Source organism: Sphaeramia orbicularis, chromosome 18 (genome assembly GCF_902148855.1).
Source record: "Sphaeramia orbicularis chromosome 18, fSphaOr1.1, whole genome shotgun sequence".
Lineage (NCBI taxonomy): Eukaryota > Metazoa > Chordata > Actinopteri > Kurtiformes > Apogonidae > Sphaeramia > Sphaeramia orbicularis.
Genome location: NC_043974.1, coordinates 39089778 through 39105244, shown reverse-complemented (window position 1 = coordinate 39105244; position 15467 = coordinate 39089778). Strand labels below are relative to the sequence as shown.

At 43.0% G+C, this 15467-nt stretch overlaps 1 protein-coding gene and 1 non-coding gene across 2 annotated transcripts; both read left to right on the top strand.

Annotated features, from left to right (window-relative positions):
* Positions 1–2945: 2945 nt before the first annotated feature.
* Positions 2946–3020, top strand: trnan-guu (transfer RNA asparagine (anticodon GUU)). The gene has a single exon. It is a non-coding gene; the product is annotated as a tRNA-Asn (tRNA).
* Positions 3021–4597: 1577 nt separating this feature from the next.
* LOC115438236 (non-lysosomal glucosylceramidase-like) lies at positions 4598–14726 on the top strand (the record flags this gene model as incomplete). Its single annotated transcript, XM_030161678.1, has 3 exons — positions 4598–4777; positions 6391–6497; positions 14223–14726. Coding segments are annotated over 3 exons (297 nt in total), but the record flags the coding sequence as incomplete, so codon positions are not given.
* Positions 14727–15467: the final 741 nt, after the last annotated feature.

The following is a 15467-nucleotide window of genomic DNA, read 5'->3' as shown; positions in this document are numbered from 1 at the left end:
ACAATCTTTTCCACCTCATACGGCTTCAAAAATGTTTCTTTTAATCACTACTCATCATTTGAGTATCACTCTCTGGTTTGAATTAATCCTCATATTCTTTTTATCTGCATTTACCGCCCCCCCCAAGCCCTCTACACTCTTTATCAGTCAGTTCTCTGATCTCCTGTCCATTGCTCACTCAACATATGAGAAAATTATTATTGTAGGTGATTTTAATTTACACATTGATAATCAATCAGACTTGTTGGCAACAGAATTTTTAAATATTTTAAATTGTATGGATTTTAAACAACATGTCTCACAACCCACTCACAACAGAGGCCACACACTGGATCTTGTGATCACATATGGAATTTCTGCTGATCCTGTCTCTGTTGTGGATGTTGGCCTATCAGATCATTTTTGTGTGTTTTTTAATGTAAGTATTATTGTTCAGCCTCCCCGGTCTGTACAAATTGTCAAGAAGCGTTATCTTACTGCTGAAGTGACTTCAAATTTTACCAAGATTTTAATTCAAATTCCTCGCCCCGTTTTACCCTCTTCCTGTGATTTTATTGTTGACAATTTTAATAATAAATTGAAATCTACTCTCGATGCTGTAGCCCCTTTAAAAGTAAAAATGGGTAAAATAAAAAACTGCCCATGGAAAAATGAAAAACTAAAAATCTCAAGAAAAATTGCAGGAAAGCAGAAAGAAAGTGGCGCAAGAATAAAATCACAGTCAATTATGAAATTTACAGGGAACAACTTAAAAACTACAATAACTGTCTGAAGGAAGAAAGACACTCATATTTCTCCAAACTTATAAATGACAACCGCCATAATCCAAAGGTCCTGTTTTCCACATTTAGCTCGGTAATTAACCCCATCTTCAACAACAGTGCTCCTTCAAATATGCCCAACTGTGATATGTTCTTAAGTCACTTCACCAGTAAAATACAGTCTATCAGGTCAGATCAGGTCAGCAACCACAGCCAGGCAATGCTTTTATCTCAGATCCACTGTCTTATCTGCTACTTTGGAGAATTTTGCCCTGGTTGATGCTGAGAGTCTTAACAAAGTCGTTTTACAGTTAAAAACAACCACTTGCTTTTTAGATTCCATTCCCACGTCTCTTTTTAAATCGATTTTTACATTTATCGATGATGATGTTCTTAATATTGTAAATTATTCATTGCAGACAGGGGTCTTTCCTACAGCTCTTAAAACCGCCATGGTCAGACCCCTTCTCAAGAATCATAAACTGGACCCCTCCCTTGCCAGTAACTACAGACCTGTGTCCAACCTGCCGTTTTTAAGTAAAATTTTAGAGAAAATTGTTTTTTAACCAGATCAACGATTTTATTAATTCTAACAACATTTTAGAATTTTATCAATCTGGTTTTAGAGCACACCATAGTACAGAGACGGCACAGGTTCAAATTTTAAATGACATTAGATCCAACATGGACAACAAAAAGCTTGCCGTCTTGGTCCTGTTGGATCTTACGGCAGTGTTTGACACTGTGGACCACCACATTCTTTTAGACAGATTACATAACACAGTTGGTCTCTCTGGGTCTGTTTTTAACTGGTTTGAATCATTTTTAACAAACAGGGATTTTTATGTTAGTATTGGGGAACACTCATCAAAAAGGTGCAAAATGGATCGTGGTGTTCCCCAAGGGTCAATTTTAGGTCCAACCCTTTTTAACCTTTATATGTTGCCTCTAGGACAGGTCATCAGGAGACACGGCATTAACTTTCATGGTTATGCTGATGACACTCAACTTTATGTTGCCGTGTCTCCAGATGACCTCAGCCCCATCGACACCCTTTTTAATTGCATTTTAGATATTAAGTCCTGGATGGCAGCAAACTTCCTCCAGCTCAACCAGGGCAAAACTGAGGTTTTAATTGTTGGTCCTGAGGCTCAGAGGGAGAGGCTCAAAGCTAAGCTCCAAACCCATTCACTCGGCTCCTCTGAGAGGGTTAAAAGTCTGGGTGTTTTACTAGATTGTGAGCTTAGCTTTGAGCCACACATCAGGTCTGTCACCAAAACTGGTTTTTATCATTTAAAAAATATTGCCAGAGTACGACCATTTCTCTCTCGAGCCAGTGCAGAGACTTTGATACATGCTTTTGTCTCAAGTCGAATTGATTACTGTCACGCTCTCCTTTCTGGTCTTCCCCAGAAGACCACTGCACCGCTGCAGCTGCTCCAGAACTCTGCAGCCCGACTGCTGACGAGGACCAGAAAGAGAGAGCATATAACACCAGTGCTCAGGTCTGTGCACTGGCTCCTGTGAGCTTCAGGATCAGTTTTAAAGAGCTTTTATTGGTTTTTAAAACTCTTAATGGTCTTAGCCCTATTTATTTATCTGATTTGCTTTTAACATATGAGCCCTCTCGGACCCTCAGGTCCTCAGGTAGTAATCTCTTAACTGTTCCTAGAGTCCACACTAAGACTCATGGTGAGGCCTCATTCAGCTTTTATGGCCCCAAACTATGGAACAGCCTACCTGAGGACCTGAGGTCCGCTGCAAGTGTTCATATTTTTAAAAGTAAACTTAAAACTTATCTTTTTAGGCTAGCTTTTAATTAAACTCTTACTATAAATTTTACTTTGATTGCTTGTATTTTTATTTGCAACTGCGGGACTGTGGGGGGTTTTGTTGTGAAGCACTTTGTGCTACATGTACCATGTATGAAAAGTGCTATAGAAATAAAGTTTGATTGACTGATTGAAATATTATCGATATGAAAATGAGAAGAAATGCAGACAAATGGGATGGTACCCAGTGAAGGACCTACTACTAATAATTTTATTTTCATATTATTTGAATTCCAGTTTAAAATAGTATGATATTATGTAGCATTCACAAAAAAAAAGAAAAAGGATTGTATAAAACCAAAACCTTCCAGCATCGTCTCTACTCTTTTAACTGTATTCTGCACCTCATACAGTCTCTGTGGCGCAATTCGGTTAGCGCGTTCGGCTGTTAACCGAAAGGTTGGTGGTTCGAGCCCACCCAGGGACGACTGGTTCATTTATGGTAATACATGATTAATCCCAAGAGGAATTATTGTGTGTCATAGTTACTCCATTCAAGTATAATTACGTAAAGTAACAGAAAAGGCACAAATTTCAAAATGTACACACACAAATATACATATTAAACACAGTTAGAACAATGATTTGTTCAATATATACCTGATAAAAAGTCTCATAATGGGAATTAAAAGAAATGAAGATAAATCAGTGCAAAAATATTTAATGGGTTTTTACCCAGTGAAGGACCGACTACTAGTACGAATTGTGTTTCATATTATTTAGATTACAGTTTAAAATAGTATGATATTGTGTAGTATCCACAAAAAAAGGACTGTATGAAGCCAAACCTGCCAGCATCGTCTCTACTCTTTTAACTGTATTTCATCCCTCATACAGTCTCTGTGGCGCAATTCGGTTAGCGTGTTCGGCTGTTGCACATCTGAGAACATCAAAGTGCAAACTGTACAAACTGTGCAAAAACAGAAACACTGCACATTTTTCTTTTCCAGTCCAATCCTTGTCCATTCTCCAAACCTAAACCCTAAAATGAGTCCAGAATGCTCCAACGCTAAAACATTAGTTCCACCTGTTTCATGTGCTAACCTGAAGAAAAAATAAACACCTAGGAATGATTCCATGCGCCCCCCGGAAAGCGAAGCAAAAAGCAAAGCGAAGCAAAAAGCAAAAGTGGGGGGCCCGCCCCACTTTTTGAGAAACACTGTTTTAGCCAACAAGCTAACAGCAGCTAACCCTTCCAGTTAGCAAAGTTCAAGTTGTGTTTTAAAATCTAAAAGATTCTGTTCTTTTTGAAAACATTCTTGGCTTCTGCTGAAATGTGTATTCAGTTCAGAGAATGTGGCTTTTTATGTATTTCATTGGCATCTTATACTAGATTGTATTTACAAAACAAAACAGAAAAGTGCAAATATTTCGTAAGAATTTATTTGAACCTTATATTTATTCAATTATTCATACTGACAAATGGAATTAAACCAGCCACGTGCTAATGACCCTGAAAATGTCTGTGAATAAATTTGCATTATTTGGCAGAGTTGATTTTGGCAGAACGCTAGCTTTTTATTTATGTATTTATTTTTACTGACTGATGGCGCCACCTGCTGTTGTGGAAGCAAATTACCGAGGATGTTTTAGTGAAGAGGGTATTCTGTGCCCAGCCATGTGTCCTTATTATTTGTCTTTTATAGGATATGTTTTTTTGTAGTTGTTTGTATAGCATGATGTTTTAGAAATACGCTCAGTTTTATTTAGGAATTTGGTCGGAATTTAGCTACGTAATGAGTGACTGTATTTAAAGCATATACAAGTGGTTGTTTCGCAATATAGTCATATGATGAATACAGAAACCAGACACCTTACACCTTGTGGTTGCTTACTATTTTCCTCGTAGCGACAGCGTAATAGAACATTTCTGTTTAATGCAACATAGGATTCGATTTGTAAAGTTGCTTGAGACAGATAATTGCAGATTGAAAACATGTTATGTTGTCATCACACAGTAATGCTCTTGGGCATGACTGATGAATCCTGACATTATTCTAACTGTGGTTGTGTACGATAACCCTGTCCCCAGATGATGAGCCGTGGCAGAGGGTCAATGCCTACCTCATCCATGACACTGCAGACTGGAAGGACCTGAACCTCAAGTTTGTCCTGCAGGTTTACAGAGACTTCCATCTCACACAGGACAGGCAGTATTTACAGGACATGTGGCCAATCTGCCAGGTAACTGAGGACGTATTTGTATCTGATATGGAAAAGATATGGGCTGAGTCATTAGGGCTGCAGGATTCTGCTGGGTTTCTGGAAATTGGCTCGAGAGTCTGGTTTTGACCAACTATATGTAAAGTGGCACGAGATAACTTTTGTTATGATTTGGTGCTATATAAATGAAATTTGATTGATTGATTGATTGAGTGATATTGCCAAAAATTCTCAAAATATTTAGGCAGAAGCACAATATATGTGGTGATATATTTTCTAAAGTGGTTTACATTTTCCTTTGTAAGCCTAACTAACATTGCATTTTTATTATTATTATTATTATTATTATTATTATTATTATTATTATTATTTTTATTATTATTATTAGTACTAGTAGTAGTAGTAGTAGTAGTAGTAGTATTACCATTATTATTATTAATAGTAGTAGTAGTAGTAGTAGTAGTAGTATCATTATTATTATTATTATTATTATTATTATTATTATTATTATTATTATTATTATTATTAATAGTAGTAGTAGTAGTAGTAGTATCATTATTATTATTATTATTATTATTTTTATTATTATTATTAGTACTAGTAGTAGTAGTAGTAGTAGTAGTAGTAGTATTACCATTATTATTATTAATAGTAGTAGTAGTAGTAGTAGTAGTAGTAGTATCATTATTATTATTATTATTATTATTACTATTATTATTATTAGTAGTAGTAGTAGTAGTAGTAGTAATAGTAGTAATATTAGTATTATCATTATTATTATTATTATTATTTTTATTATTATTAGTAGTAGTATTTATGCAACACAAACACTACAATAATCTGTGATCTAAGGCTCACTATAATCCAGATTTACCTTCATTCTTGATCTATTTAACATGAACCACTAACTCTTAAGAGGGATGTCTTAATATGCCGCCATCATAAAAAAAAATTCTATGAAGAGTTGTGATACATGCGGTACATTGTAGATCCTGTCCAGCCTTAACCCATAAAGACCCAGTGCTACTTTTATAGCTGTTCCAAAATATATTTTTTTCTATATTTAATTTTTCTTAAGTGATTTATCACGATTTATTATAATATTATTCGCTGCATTTTGCGTTTTTGTTTTTTTTTTTTCAGTGCAAAGGATGTATTTTCCTATATTTAATTTATTGATCATGTAGATGTTCTTTAAAGATCAGATTAAAGTTAAGGGTCATTATGTCAGAAACTGCAGAAAAAGTGATTGTTTCAGTAAAATATATCATTAAATGAACATAAACCACGTGTGTCTATCCACTGTTATTGATCCAACTCCATGGGTTTTACTGGTGAATCAATGTTGTAGATGATTGCGGTGTTTCCACGGTAACTACGGAGCCTCTGAACGTCCAAATGGGTCACATCTGATGACCATGAAAAGATGACAAACTGTATTTTACACAAATTATTTACATGTATTGATAGGATTAGTGGATAAACAAGTATTAAACAGTTTAGGTCAGTAGATGCTTTCGGTCACCAGTGGATGTTTGGGTCTTCATGGGTTAAATATAATATAAGATATCTGCTGTTTGGGTTGCACTGTCACAAACATGTTCCGTTCATCTCTGTGGTTCTCGGTTTGGCAGGCGGTGATGGAGTCGGAGATGAAGTTCGACCTGGATGGAGACGGACTCATTGAGAACTCTGGATATGCAGACCAGACTTATGATGGATGGACAGTGACTGGACCAAGGTGAGGGTGGAAGAATGACACGGTGGAAAAATGTAATTTATATTATAGTGTCCATGAAGTCTACTGATTATTGCAGAAGAATGCAAAATATCCAGATATATTTAAATATAATTACAATTCCCCATTTAATTTTACATCATATTAGGAATTATGGATTTGTTTTGATTAACCCATAAAGACCCAAACAGCCACTGGCAACCAAAATCATCTACTGATGTCAACTGTTGAATAACTTCTGAACATAGATAGATAGATAGATAGATAGATAGATAGATAGATAGATAGATAGATAGATAGATAGATAGATAGATAGATAGATAGATAGATAGATAGATAGATAGATAGATAGATAGATAGATAGATAGATAGATAGATAGATAGATAGATAGATATTTTATTAATACCAAGGGAAATGTAAGTATTCAGGATCTTTGCATACAGCATAAGGTTAGTAACCAGATTAACACTGACATTAAGGTTAGTATATACTCTCAGAAAACATGCTAAAAAACTTAGTCTAAAAAACTTCCTGTGTAATACTGTAAACCAAACACTTCTAATTCAAAAATCTGTAGAAAACTAAATGTATAGTCAGTGTACAGTATTTACACATTTCAGGGCACAGTGATTTAAAGTGAAAACAGTGATTTAAAGTAGAGCTGCAACCGATTAATCGCTTCAAACTGATCCAAAAAAAATCATTCAACCACAATTCTCCTGAATCAAAGCTTTGTTTCCTTCATTTCTCTGCTGTTAAACATTGGTTCCACTGTTGTGTTTCACACGGACGCTTATTGTGACGCACAAAGAAGCTTCAATTCAGGAAAACTGCAATAGAATATGTTTCCATTCAATTAATTCGAGTTGATTAATCGAATCGTGAATTTTTGCATTCTCTTCAAGCACCTAATCGATTAATCGGTTGCAGCTCTAATTTAACCCTTTCATGCACACTGGTCACTACAGCGGACAGCTATTCTACAGCTGTTCTCTTGTATACATGGATTTTGTTGTTCTTTTCGTTGTTGTTTTGTTTTTTTACACATATCTTTATTAAAGTTTTAATACACTACATATCTTTTCTGGCATGAATTGGTAACATTATGTAGATCTCTCCTGAGCATAATCACAAGCCACACCATAGGCAAACGTACATGGGGATAGGCAGGCTCACGTACCGATAGTCCAGGCAGGGGTCGAAACCAGGATAGGGCACCAAGGCGGATGAACAGACAGGGGTCAGGCGAATTCTCAGGTGTGATAGACGAACCAGGTCGAAGACAGACGAGCAGGCAGACGAGGGACAGGCAGAGACGGTGGTCAAAGGGCAAAACGGGTCACAACAGGCAGGCGAACAAACAGGATCCAAAAAACGCTGGTAAGTTAACACACCAAAAGGAGGAAAACGAACTGGCAATGAACAGGGGAGAACACAGGGTTTAAATACACAAGAGGGCGGGAAGACAATTGGACACAGGTGGAGACAATCAGGGAGGAGTCAGGTAATCAGGGAAAAGGTGAACACAAAAAGGAAGTAAAGACACCAGACAAGACACATGAGGGAAACTTAACAAAATAAAACAGGAAACGACACACAAGACAGACAAAACAAGTAGAAGTCCGGGGACTGATATGACAGTACCCCCCCCTCAAGGGACGGCTCCAGACGGACCAGGAACCTCAGGATGGCAGTGATGAAAATCCCTGATGAGGTCCGGGTCCAGGATGAAGGACGCAGGGACCCAGGATCGCTCTTCTGGTCCGTATCCCTCCCAATCCACCAGGTACTGGAATCCACGTCCACGGCGACGGGCCGCCAGGAGCCGGCGCACGGAGTAAACTGGTTCACCATCAATGATCCAGGGCGGTGGTGGAGGCTGGGTGGGGGGTACCAGCTGGCTTTCCTTCGCAGGTTTGACTTGACTGACATGAAAAGTGGGGTGGATCTTCATGGTTCTTGGCAGCTTTAAGCGGACAGAAACAGGGTTAATAACTTTTGAGATGGGAAATGGGCCAACAAACCTGGGAGTCAGCTTACGGCTTTCCACCCTCAATGGCAGATGACGCGTGGACAGCCACACCCGCTGATCCTGCTGATAAGCCGGTGCAGGGGTCCTGCGGCGGTCCGCCATAGTCTTATAATAGCCGGCGGACTTCAACAGGGCCTGCCTGGCCCGCATCCAAGTGGAGGACTTGGAGGCGCTGCAGGAGGTGCAGCGCCTAATGAGGACCTGGGCCGACGGAACGCTGACCTCCTTCTCGGAAGAAGGAAACAGGGGCGGCTGATATCCGTGGACCACATGGAACGGGGACAGTCCAGAGGAGGCGCAGGGAAGGGTATTGTGGGCGACCTCCACCCACATCAGCTGGCGGCTCCACGAGGCCGGGTTCTGAGACGCCAACACCCGCAGGCCGGCTTCCAACACCTGGTTGACCCGTTCCGTTTGCCCATTAGTCTGAGGATGATATCCAGATGACAGACTGACAGATGCCCCAATGAGGGCACAAAAAGCCCGCCAGAAGCGGGCGACAAACTGCGGTCCCCTATCGGAGACCACGTCTTTAGGAAAACCATGAATTCTGCACACATTGTACAAAACGGCCTCCGCCGTCTCCTTAGCGGTGGGGAGTTTAGGCATGGCTACAAAATGGACCATTTTAGAAAATCTGTCCACAATAGTGAGTACGGTGGTATTACCGTCCGAGAGGGGCAGTCCAGTCACGAAGTCCAGGGAGATGTCAGACCATGGCCTCTTGGGAACTGGTAGAGGACACAACTGACCGGCTGGAGCTGAGTGGGATGATTTACATGAGGCACAGACGGGACACGCAGCCACATACTCCGCCACCTCCTTTACCATGCTAGGCCACCAGAACCGCTGTTTTATGAAAAACATGGTGCGCTGAACCCCTGGGTGGCATGTCATCCTGGAGGTGTGAGCCCAGTGAATCACCTGTGGGCGGAGAGAAACAGGGATAAACAGCCGGTCCGGCGGAACCCCCTCCGGGACGTCACAGTCTTTAAGGGCCTCCATCACAGACCTCTCAATATCCCACAGAAAAGCCCCCACCACACAGGAATCTGGCAGAATAGTTTCAGGTTCAAGGACAGAATCAGTAAGAGAAAACATTCTGGACAGAGCGTCAGGTTTGCCATTCTTAGAGCCTGGCCGATAAGACAGAAAAAAATTAAAACGAGTGAAAAAAAGAGCCCACCTGGCCTGTCTGGAGTTTAGACGCTTGACGGAGCGCAGATATTCCAGGTTCTTATGGTCTGTCCAAACCAAGAACAGGACCTCCGTTCCCTCCAACCAGTGCCTCCATTCCTCTAGCGCCACCTTGATGGCTAACAGCTCCCGATTCCCGATGTCGTAGTTCCTGTCAGCCTTAGACAGCCTCCGTGACAGGAAAGCACATGGGTGGAGCTTATTGTCACTTGGAGATCTTTGTGAGATGACAGCCCCCACCCCCACATCAGAAGCATCGTGGGGAACGTAGTCTGGTGGTGCCCAGACCTTGTACAAGACAATCCAGGCTCTTTTCATGGGTCGTTCCACGTTGGTGGAACGCTCTACCAAGTGCTACAAGAACAGAGTCATCCCTGCCTATCTTCAAGAAGCTCCTGAAGACCCAGCTCTTCCGAGAGCACCTCCTGTCCTCGCACTTTCAAACATTCCATTTTAAATATTCTAATAAGGTTTTTCCCAGGACAACCACAGATTCTTTCACGATTATCTCTGGACCTGCTGCGGTGGTCCGGCCTCTTCCCTGCCCTCATCATCACCACTCACTTATCCTCAACCGCCTCCATGTGTCTCCCCCTACTCCCCCCTTCTCCCCCTCTCCCCCAGTCTCTATCTCTATCGCTCTCTCTTTTTCCCCTTCTCTACTCTCTCTCTTTAACCCCAACTGGTCAAGGCAGACGGCCATCCTCCAGGAGTCTGGGTCTGCTCCAGGTTTCTGCTGTTAAAGGGAAGTTTTTCCTCGCCACTGTCACCAGTCACAAGTGTTTGCTCCTGGAGGATTCTGTTGGGTTTCTGTAGAATTGACTTAGAGTCTGGTTTTGACCAACTCTATGTCAAGAGATAACTTTTTTGTGATCTGGCGCTATATAAATAAAATTTGATTGATTGAGTGATTTAATTGGTTTTCCCCTGTAAGTCGCTTTGGAAAAAAGCGTCTGCCAAATGCGTAAACATAAACATAAACATCCACCTCCACCACAAACTGCAGGGCCGGATCAGGGACGGACAGGATTGGTGCTGACGTGAAAGCCGTTTTAAGGCGACCAAACGCCTCCTCGGCTTCGGGGCTCCAACTGAAAACAGTCTTAGGGGAGGTGAGACAGTGCAAGGGGGCAGCCACATTGCTGAAACCCCGAATGAACTGCCGATAAAAATTAGCAAAACCCAAAAATCTCTGTACCTCTTTGCGAGATGTGGGTGTGGGCCAGTCCCTGACGGCGCTGACCTTCTCCGGGTCCATCTGGACACTCCCCTCGCCGATGATGAAACCAAGAAAGGAGACGGAGGACCGGTGGAATTCGCACTTCTCAGCTTTAACGTACAGCTGGTTTTCGAGCAGTTTCTGCAGGACCTGACGGACATGCTGGATATGTGACTTCTCATCGGGGGAGAAAATCAAAATGTCATCCAGATAGACAAACACGAACAGGTTAAGCATTTCACGGAGGACGTCATTAACTAGGGCCTGAAAGACAGCAGGAGCATTAGTCAAACCAAAAGGCATCACCAAATATTCATAATGCCCACTAGGGGTGTTAAATGCCGTCTTCCATTCATCTCCCTCTCTGATTCTCACCAGATGATATGCATTCCTGAGGTCCAGTTTAGTAAAAATCCGGGCTCCATGCAGGAGCTCGAAAGCAGATGACATCAGGGGTAACGGGTATCGATTACGGACAGTAATCTCATTGAGACCTCTGTAATCAATACAGGGTCTCAGAGTCTTGTCTTTCTTATCTACAAAGAAAAACCCTGCTCCTGCAGGTGACGAGGACGGTCTAATCAACCCTGCGGCCAGTGACTCATCTATATACTTCTGCATGGCGGCCGTCTCAGGGCCCGACAGGGAGTATAACCTCCCTCTCGGGGGACAGGTTCCAGGACGGAGGTCTATGGCGCAGTCGTAGGGTCTGTGTGGGGTAGAGATGTAGCCCGGGTCTTACTAAATACCTGTTTCAGGTCATGATACTGTTCTGGTACTTTACTGAGAGCCGGGAAATCCGCCTCATCCACCTTAAAGGACTGAACTGAGGCCACCGTGGTGAATGGAAACTGGGATTGTGGCTCAGACTGAATAACCCCTACTAAACAAGAGGCGCACCCCTCCCCCCATGCCCGGACCTTCCCTGTGCTCCAGTCCATACAGGGATTGTGACGCTGGAGCCAGGGGAAACCTAAAATAAGGGGATGAGCCTCAGACTGATATACATGAAAGGACAGAGATTCTGAGTGACCATCAGAGAACCGGACAGTCACAGGTTGAGTGCGCTGGGTGATCCGACATATTAACCGGTCATCTAGTGCTTTAGCCTCCAGCGGTCTTTCAAGGGGCTTCAGACCGAGTCCCAGCTTCAGGGCGAGGTTGATGTCCATTAGATTGGCGTCCGAACCTGAGTCTATTAACACGGGGTGCTGCAATGACAGGGAGGCAGAACTGAGAAGGATCATAGGTTGCAGGCGAGAAGAATCGGATACACATACAGTTCGGCTAATTAATCTGTCCTCACCTGAGGCTGACTTGTTTTTGCTGGGACAGTTAGCCACCCGATGCCCATCCTGACCACAGTAGAGGCAGAGCCCTGCCACCAGACGGCGCCGATGTTCCTCCGCCGAGAGACGAGTGCGACCCAGCTGCATGACCTCCTCCTTAGGCCCGTCACCTGCCTCAGTTACTGGGAACGGGAGTCCTGACGCCGGATAGCTTTCAGCCGCCTGGGATAACGGACGGGTCCGTGACGGTTCTGCGTTCCAGAAGGTCATCTGGTCGGAGGTCTGGATGGCCGCCTCGATGACCTCCTCCAGGGTCCTTAATTCCTGGCGGAGCGCCATCTCACGTCCGATGGCTCGAGTGAGACCCGACCGAAAAGCAGTTATTAGAGCTTTCTCGTTCCACTCGGACTCAACCGCCAGAGAACGGAACTCACACACATATTGTCTGATGGGTCGCTCCCCCTGCCTCAGCCTCATAAGCAGTAGAGCAGCCTGCTCACCCCGAACGGGGTGATCATACACACGTTTTAGTTCAGCACATAATCTAGAATAGGAGCGGGCCACTGGGGATTCCTGTTCCAATAAGGCATTGAGATAACTTAGGGGGGGACCCTCCAATAAACTAGCCACGTACGCTATCTTAGCAGAGTCATTAGAAAAGCGCCTTGGCTGAGCCTCAATAATTAACTGAATCTGAGTAAAGAAATTTCTGCAAGTCTCTGGGTTACCTGAGTACTTATTTGGCGGAGGGATATTAGGTTCGTCCGGGACTCGTGCGGACGAAACAGAAGGTACGGGCTCAGCCGGCTGGGCAGGCACCTGAACCTGAGTGAGGGAGGACTGGGCGATCTGGACAGAGAGCTGGTTCATCTTGTCGAGGATAGTTTGTAACACCTGCTCGTGCCCCCCTAGACGGTGCTCCTGCGCCCGAATTGCCTCCCGGACCTGGTCAAGGTCTGCTGGGTCCATATCTGGCCAGTTCGTACTGTTAGGACTGATGGTACGAGAACCGGACCCAGATGCAAGACCCTCAGACGGAAATACAATTAAAGGGGATTTATTGAATACAGTCAGAGTTAATAATTCACACAGGAAAGTAATGGATCTTTCTTCAGTGTGGCTGTGGTGGGGAACCGTCTTGGTTTCGGATTCCAGGAGAACCACTTTACAGCCCTGGTCGGGAGCACACGAGGGGAACCCGACAAGGAAGAAACACAGAAGAGTCAGGGGACAGACCAGGTCATACACAGGAGGACAATCACTCAGGCAAACGTACATGGGGATAGGCAGGCTCACGTACCGATAGTCCAGGCAGGGGTCGAAACCAGGATAGGGCACCGAGGCGGATGAACAGACAGGGGTCAGGCGAATTCTCAGGTGTGATAGACGAACCAGGTCGAAGACAGACGAGCAGGCAGACGAGGGACAGGCAGAGACGGTGGTCAAAGGGCAAAACGGGTCAAAACAGGCAGGCGAACAAACAGGATCCAAAAAACGCTGGTAAGTTAACACACCAAAAGGAGGAAAACGAACTGGCAATGAACAGGGGAGAACACAGGGTTTAAATACACAAGAGGGCGGGAAGACAATTGGACACAGGTGGAGACAATCAGGGAGGAGTCAGGTAATCAGGGAAAAGGTGAACACAAAAAGGAAGTAAAGACACCAGACAAGACACATGAGGGAAACTTAACAAAATAAAACAGGAAACGACACACAAGACAGACAAAACAAGTAGAAGTCCGGGGACTGATATGACAGAAACCTCTTATGTCCAAATCGGTTATTTTTCAGAAGTAAATGAATGGAGTTGAGAAATGTAGTCATAAGCCTTTTTCAACACTTTTCATGAGTTAAATATTTCTAAAACCATCAGGCCAACATGAAGACTGACCCATAGAATCATTTTATGACCAAAATGACTTTTGATGCTCCAATAATTTTTTCTGTGACTATCTGTTTGTGACTGTATTGCTGTTGTCCTCCTCAGGGTATGTTGACCGAAGGCCTGCGTACGGCTGAAGGCTGTTACCGGACTGTGTGGGAACAGCTGGGCATGGCCTTCCAGACTCCTGAGGCCTACTGTGAGAAGAGCATCTACCGCTCTCTGGCCTACATGAGGCCGCTGAGCATCTGGGCCATGCAGCTGGCCCTGAACGCCTCACAGAGGGACCAGACCACTTTGGCTTCAACTGGAACCACAGACCAGGACCAGGCAGTACAAGCTCAGAAAGAAGACCAGAGCTAGGACCGGAGCCACCTGACAGACTGTCTATCCTGTGCTGCTTTATCTGATCGACTGAAGACTTTTCCACATTTTCTGTTGTTTGACAGAGTTGTGGTGGTTGGAGAAGAACTCCTGTAGATCATAATGTTGTCAGATGATGGGTCTGAAGAGCAAACGCTCCTGATTTACAACATTAGTCGCTTTTCCATTGGACGTCTGCACGAAACTTTACCGATATTTATTAAGTGTGGAAAAACAAAAGTGTGTAATGTCGATTTTTCCATTAAATCACAAATGTGATGATTTGTTTATTTATTATCGCCAGATGACACAAGAAGTCATTCCATAAACATGGCGATGAACGTAAATATCGTGTTGATTTACAGATATATTCATTATTATTATTACTAGCTGCATTGTACCCGTGGTGCCATTGTACGATAGCGCCCTCCTGTGGTGCAACAGCTGTATTGCACCAGTACGCCCTCCTGTGCTGCAACATCGGGACACGTATCGCACACAGAACGTCCGTTATAGTAGGATTATATATTACCCCTCTATCCTGTACTAAATTAAAAAATGATTGGGTTTCCTGGTACGTCCACATGTTTCTTTTAAAACTCTTCTTCTTCGCTTGTTATAACGTCTGTCAACATCCGGCTTTTTTTATTCATGCCACTCTAGTTGCGGAAAAATGTCTTTCCATTGCAGTTTTGTGCGATATACCATTTGCGCTACGCCTGAAAAAACATCTCTTGCCAGAGCAAAAACTTTGGCGAAGTTGTCGTTTTTCCATTCAATCACAAATGCGATGATTTGTTTATTTATTATCGCGAGATGACATGAAAAGTCATTCCATAAACATGGACACAAACATAAATATGGTGTTGATTTACAGATATACTCATTATTATTATATACTACCCCTCCATCCTGTACTAAATTAAAAAATGATTGGGTGTCCTGGTGTGTCCACACGTTTCTTTTAAAACTCTTCTTCTTCGCTTG